The sequence below is a fragment of the Mustela lutreola genome, chromosome 2, assembly GCF_030435805.1.
Source record: "Mustela lutreola isolate mMusLut2 chromosome 2, mMusLut2.pri, whole genome shotgun sequence".
In the NCBI taxonomy this organism is placed as follows: Eukaryota; Metazoa; Chordata; class Mammalia; order Carnivora; family Mustelidae; genus Mustela; species Mustela lutreola.
This window is the reverse complement of record NC_081291.1, coordinates 143,732,116-143,738,880: the sequence shown is the minus strand read 5'-3', so window position 1 is coordinate 143,738,880 and position 6,765 is coordinate 143,732,116. Positions and strand designations below refer to the sequence as shown.

Below are 6,765 nucleotides of genomic sequence, written 5' to 3'. Positions count from 1 at the left end.
GAGGCGGGGCCGGGCGCCCAAGGCCCTTCTTCCCAGGGGCTGGCGGGCTGGAGAAGCAGCGGGTTTATTTTCCCGGAGGCTGACCTCGGCGGCGGGAAAGGACTTGGGGGGCGGGGCCGGACCCCGAAAGCCCCTCCTCCCGAGGCGGGCTTATCTGGCCTCGGCGGCTGCTGCCGGGTGTCCGCGGTTTGGCTACTTAACCGAACGGGCTCTGGCTCCTCCCAGTGGCCGGCCGGGGCGGAAGCAGGAGGCGGGGGCAGCGTGCGCGTTGCTGGTCTTCTCTCCCGCGGCGCTGGGGCCCGCGCTCGGCGGCTGCTGCTAGATTCGGCGCCTCGCAGTCGGCTAGCTCCTCTCCGCGCCCTCCCGCTTCTAAAACCAGGCCTCCTCCTCAAGCCCCAGCCCGCGGCGTCGACCCCGCCGGCCCTCTCCCGCCCCGTCTCAGACTGTGGCCACCGCTGCCGCGGCCCCGGCCCCGGCCCCGATGGCTCTGTGCAACGGAGACTCCAAGGTCAGTTCTTTGGCGCGGGGCTCCCAGCCCCACCGCCTCCGGGCGTAGGCGAGGCTTCGGGGCCAGGGAACCACCACTCGACCCCCTTCCCCCAGCCGTCTGCGCAGCCCTGCGGCCCGGGCAGCTGCGCGTCGGAGAGTCCCCGGTCGGGGCCTGTGGCATGTTTTCTCCTCGGCAGCGGCAGGTGCTTTGTTGATTTTTGTCTGCGTGTCGGGGTTCCTGCGCCCGCTCGTCTCCGGGCGTCGGGGAGGGCGTCAGCTGCGGCGGCCGCGCCGCTGGCCCTCGCCTCCCCCGCTCCGCGGTGAGGCTGGGAGCCCGAAGAGCGTGGCCGGAGGGCGGAGGTTGGGAGGCAAGCGGGTGTGTGTGTTTGCTTCCTCAGCCCTCACCCCGTCCCTTCGGAGGCTGGGGGCCTTCTGTGGACCACCTGGGGTCCGCGGAAGGCAAGGCAGGGTCGGGGCCTCGCGTGCGGCGTTTAAGCTATGCTGGCCTCCAGTCTTCCCGCCTCCCCATTTCCCGCCTGCCCTCGGTGAGGCCCTCCGCGTTTCCCAACGCCGGCCTTGGGGTCCGCGGCGGCGAGGCCGGCCCTCGGTGAGGCCGCGTGATTGGAGCCCTCCCTCCTCTCCCCCGCTCCCTGGTCCTCCGGTCAGTCCCCGGTCAGGGCCGGTGACCCGAGGGTCGCTCCCTCCGCTGCACCCCCCACCTCCATCCTTCTCCGAGGGCAGCAGCGTGGGTCTAACCCCGCCCCTAGCTGCTGGCTGCTGCTTTGGCACGTTTGTTTGCGGTGGATCCGCTCCCCGCGGTGGCGAGCCCTCTCCCGGACGTGAGCCGAGGCCACCACGTTGCGAGGGCTGGGGCAGTGGGGAGTCCCGGGGTGTTGGAAAAGTTGCCAACTTGATGCGGGGAGAGCACGTTTGGGTCGCCGCTGCGCTTCTCGTCGCTTCCAACTCACTTTTTTCTATAGACCCTCCTCTTTGGTCTCGCTTCTGAATGGAGCACCTTCGCTTTCACTTCTGTATGGAAATTTTCGTTGGTTTGGAGTTTTCAGACCCTCACAAAGTCGATTTTGTCTGCGATAAAGTGCATAGTTTTGAACTGGAGATTAACTTTAGCAAGATGTATCTCCTGCACACTGTTTAGAGCCTGGCTTTAAGAAATTACTTAAATTTTATTCATGTATGTGGGATCTTAAAAGTCAGGTGGGAATTGGTGTTCCAAGTCAGATAGTTACCTTATTTAGGTGGTGGTCTCTTTAAATGGTGGTGTCTAAGTGTTCCATATTAGTAGGTTTTCTCCTACTAAGATTGCTTAGTACTTTCCAAACATTAAAAAACTATTTGTTGAACAAATGAGAAAAGATAAGGTACTGATATGTTCTTTTATTTTTTTTTTTTTTTAATTTTTAAAGATTTTGTTTATTTGAGAGAGAGAGAGATCACAAGTAGGCAGAGAGGCAGAGAGAGGGGGAAGCAGCCTCCCTGCCGAGCAGAGAGCCTGATGCGGGGCTCAATCCCAGGACCCTGAGATCATGACCTTAGCGGAAGGCAGAGGCTTAACCCATTGAGCCACCCAGGCGCCCCTAATATGTTTTTTCAAATCGAGAAAATTAATGCGTAGACTACGTGAAGCTCTTCTTAGGATTATAAAGGGAAATGAAGACAGTCAAACTTGGCGTTTTGGACCCCAGAAGCTAATGTAAACCTCATTGTACAACTTTTTCCTGTACATTAGCTCACTTGCAAAGCATTTTTCTATTTTGAGACTTAAAACTTACCTTTGTGCTAGTGGAGGAAATGACTGTACTAATAGGAGGAGTCAAACCTAATTTATAGACTTTGAAAGATATATCGTGATTTGAGAAGGGTATTTTCACAAAATTAAGTTCAGGACTCAGTTTCCAAATTTATTTGTCCCAGGAGTATAGAACATCATTTTTTTTTCCTAGTTGATATTTTTGTTTTAACTTGCTTTTTAAGGAGAGTCTTGACAAATTTGAGCCTCAAGTGAATTGCTGATTAATTTTATTTCAAGGTTTATGTTTTATAGCATACTCAAGCATGTGTTGTTTTTTTGTTGTTTAGTTTTTGTGTTTTGGAGTAACGATTAGATAAGAACTGAATTGGAAGCACTTTGAGGAGGAGCCGTCAGGGAAATAAAGTATTTCATCAAATCTATTATTATTTCATGTACTCTTAAGGAGGAAAAAACTCCGTACAGTTAAACCACGATATGTCATTGATCATAAGAAACATTTCAAGTAAAGAGATGTGTAAACATGAGATAATATGCATAATAAATTAGGTGAAATAAGATATTTTTAAGAGATCCACCTGGAAATCTGAGTAGGCATCTCTCTTCCATAGTTTACCGCTGAACCACCCTTCCCTCTGGAGTGAAATATAAGTACTGTGCCCAAGCTTACTTTGTACATCAATTTGACTCTGAAAGTTCTGTGTAAATCCTGGTTCATAAAGTGGGAGGAAAGAGCTGATTTTGATTCCTATTCTGGTGCATTTCAATTTGTATCAGGATTTTCTAAAATGACATTTTTGCACGATAGAAATTAGGGAGAGACCTAAAATCTATAAAAACATTTGGGCTGATTAATTATCCAAATCAGAGGTTATATTTTTCTTAGTTAAGGAGTTGAGATAATGTAATTAAGAAGTTAAGATTTTATGTAATGGTTTATTTAAAACTTTTTTTTTTTATAGCTACTCTGTGTTATATGTGAATAATATATAGGTCAAGTATCAGACATAGTAACTATTTTCTGTTTTATTAAGGCAGGATTATCAGAATATTGTTCTGGGCTACTTGGACTACTTGTCAAGTTTCCCACTTTTTGGCCTTATCTAAGCCTCAGACTCTGGAGTAGAAGTGGGACCTGCTTTATCACCTTTACTGAGATGTTGACTAGGGTAAATCATACTTGAATTAAAGGTGTTTTATAAATTGCGTGTGATATAGGATCTTTAACGACATCTGTTAAACTTTTAAAATTGGCATTTTTAAATTTTTTTTTTAAATAAGATAAACCAAATTTTATTTTTTGTTAAGATTTTATTTTTTGTTAAGATTTTATTTATTTAAGAAAGTGAGACAGAGGGGCGCCTGGGTGGCTCAGTGGGTTAAAGCCTCTGCTTTTGGCTCAGGTCATGATCCCAGGATCTGGGATCCAGCCCCTTATCAGGCTCTCTGCTCAGCGGGGAGCCTGCTTCCTTCTCTCTGTCTCTGCTTGCCTCTCTGCTTACTTGTGATCTCGGTCAAATAAATAAATAAATAAATCTTGGTTGGGGGGGGGGGAGAAAAGAAAGAAAAAGAAAGAAGTGAGACAGAGAGAGAGCATGAGCCGGGCGAGGGGTAAGGCTGGATCCCAGGACTCTGGGATCATGACCTGAGCCAAAGGCAGCCGCTTAAATGAGTGAGCCACCCAGGCGCCCCTTTAAATTAAAGTTTTTGAATTGAATTGAGAGATAACATTTTTTACCTGGGATGCATGAGTATTAAATAACTGTCCTTTTATGATAACTTTATAGAACTTTTTTCAAAGGTCAAGTTTTTTTTTTTTTTCCCTGCTTCAGATTTTGTTCAGATATTAAGATATTTATCTAGGTGCTCAGTTGGTTAAGTGTCTGGCTCTTGATTTTGGTTCAGGTCATGGTCTCAGTGTTGTGAGATTGAGCCCCTCATCGGGCTCTGCGCTGGGGATGGCGCCTGCTTAAGAGAGTCTGCCCCTTTCCCCTTCACACTTACCTCCCTGTCTTTTTTCCCTTCCTTGACCTTAAAAAAACAAAACAAAACAAACAAACAAAAAAAACTTTCACCCATTCATCTAGAATGTAAGAGCTGTTACAGACAGAAGAAATATATATATTTTTTGTTTCCTGTTAGACTTGGAAGGTTTTGAAATTCCTCCAGGAACCTCAGATAGCCTTGTCTTTATCTGGGCCAACTTGTTACTTAGGGAAGATAATTGTCTTTTAAGTATTTTTTTTAAATGTAGACTTGTTCAAATGTATTTGATACTTTTAAAAGGCTGTTTAATGATTCCTATTTCAAAAGATGCTATTTAATGTAATGAATACTTATTTGCTATACAGAAGAATATAATTTACCTCTGTCATGGTGCTTACAGTGTGTCTTCATGTTTCCTACTAACCTAGACTGTTTATATGCTCAAAATGAATAAAGTCCTTAGGGATAAAACAATTCTGAAGCTCTTTGTTAATCAACAGAAAAGTAATCATTTCATAGAAATTTGAATCTTTGTATAGCATGTATAATTCTGGGTTGTGTAGAATACCTTTTTCATTATTATTGTGAAATAGAAAAGTTTCTGTATTTTCTTAAGAATCACAGTGATTCAAAAAAAATAGCTCTACTATAGAAGTAATGTGGTGTTAGTTGGTTTTCTAGTGGTGGACCCTTGCCACGGCTTCACGGTCATTGTTTTGAGGACCAAGGAGATGGTTTATATAGTTGGTGTGTGCATTCCCTAATATGGTACATTATAATGTCATAGGGAGCAAGGTGTTTGGTTATAGTAGTGTGACCTTATAATTCTTTCTCTATACTGGGGAACTTAAAACATAAGAGGAATTGCTAAAAATTAATGATAATTGATGTAAAATAAAATATTACCAAAGAAAAATACTTGTGGTTTTATACAATATAGTAAATAAATGGCAAAACTCTTGTAGCAAGAATGCTCAAATTACTCTCACTCTCTCTGGACATCATGAATGAACATATATATATATCTCTTTCCTGCATATACTTTACAGATGCCTTATTCATATTTCTCAGTGACCAGATGATGCTGGCCAGAGGTTTGGTGCATCTTGCAAGCTGAGCAATGGCTGTGGCACTCAAGGCTGGATAGAGTTATCTACCCTTAGATGTCCCTGTCCAAGTGTACTTCCATTTTATTAGGAAAGGATCTGGAAAAAGAAATGGGATATCAGTGGTTGGCTTTTCAGATTGAACCTGAAGTTAGAAGTGAGAACTCTGTGTTCATTATACCTGTACTCCGCAGAACTAGAAGGTGGGGAGTATAAAGTGAAAGTGTAACAAACCCCATCCTATGTTACTTTAATGCAGTTATTCATAGGTTAAAAATTAACAGGTTAAGAAATTAAGACTCTGAGATAAATGGATAGGTGTGGGAATAACTTGTAAATTAGGACAGTCCTGGCAAACTGGGCCACATGGTCACTCCAGTTATAGAGCACATATTGCCCTGAGTTTGGATCTTGATTTCAATAGTGACATCTATTTAAAATTTGGCTAAAATTTAATCCTAATGTATATATTAGAATATTTCTGAATTAGTAACTATACTAAGAGTTTATGAAATTCTTAAAAATTGTGTGTCAAGTTACTTGTTTTCTAAAAGGTAAGAACCAGCACTGTTGAAATTGACCAGGTAAAATAGTCTGCTCTAAGCTACCATAACATTTGCAGGGGATGTTTCCCCAAACTTCTAAAGCTGCTTGGACCTGCAAAATTCTGTTATTCTTGTTTGTCACAGGAGGACAGAATCCTTTTTGTCTCTTAAAACCTAACAGGTCTAAGTAAATTTAAATCACTTTCACCTTGTCTGTAATTGGGAGAACTAGTTTTCGTAATTTTTATCCTCTAAGTGTCATTATGAATATGAATCTAAGACTCCAGTATTGTAAAATGCAGCTTTGAACAAATTTTGGATGAAGAATCCCTAACTAATTTGGGAAAATTTAGATGAATATAAAAATATTTACAGATAAATAATTGTTTTTGTATGTTTATTGGTAATAGTGAAACTTTTTAATGCTATAATTTTCCCCTCTTTAACATTTTCTGAAAAATTTCAAACTGACAAGTTAAAAGAAATTTTAGTCAGCATTTAGGTATACCACCTAGATTCTACTCTTTACTTTTCTTAAAAAATTTTTTTTATAACTGCTTTATTGAGATACTCATATATCATAAAATTGTGCTGTATAAAAGGCACTGTTCACAGTTGTTTTTAATGTACTCACATATTTGTACAGCCATCAAACACAGTTAATTTTGGAACATTCTCATCACCCCCAAAATAAATCCTGTACCTTTTAGCAATCAGTCCTCCTGTTTCCTGGCCTGCCTTTCTCTCCCAGCCCTAGGCAACTACTAATATGTTTGTCTCTACAGATTTGCCTATTCTGAACATTTTATATGACTAGATTCTTGCAGTATGTAGTCTTTTGTGACTGGCTTCTTTTATGTAGTGCAGTGCT

The 6,765-nt window shown here is 42.9% G+C and overlaps 1 protein-coding gene across 3 annotated transcripts in view; it reads left to right on the top strand.

Moving 5' to 3' along the window:
• Positions 1-6,765, top strand: part of GMPS (guanine monophosphate synthase) — a 70,348-nt gene that overhangs the window by 1,327 nt on the left and 62,256 nt on the right. Inside the window, exon 1 of one of the 3 annotated variants that reach the window (XM_059163696.1) lies at positions 245-508. The exons of 1 other annotated variant lie outside the window; for it this stretch is intronic. In XM_059163696.1, coding sequence (XP_059019679.1) covers positions 482-508 — 27 coding nt within the window. In that variant the 5' untranslated portion in view covers positions 245-481. One more of the 3 variants, XM_059163697.1, reaches the window with a different exon arrangement.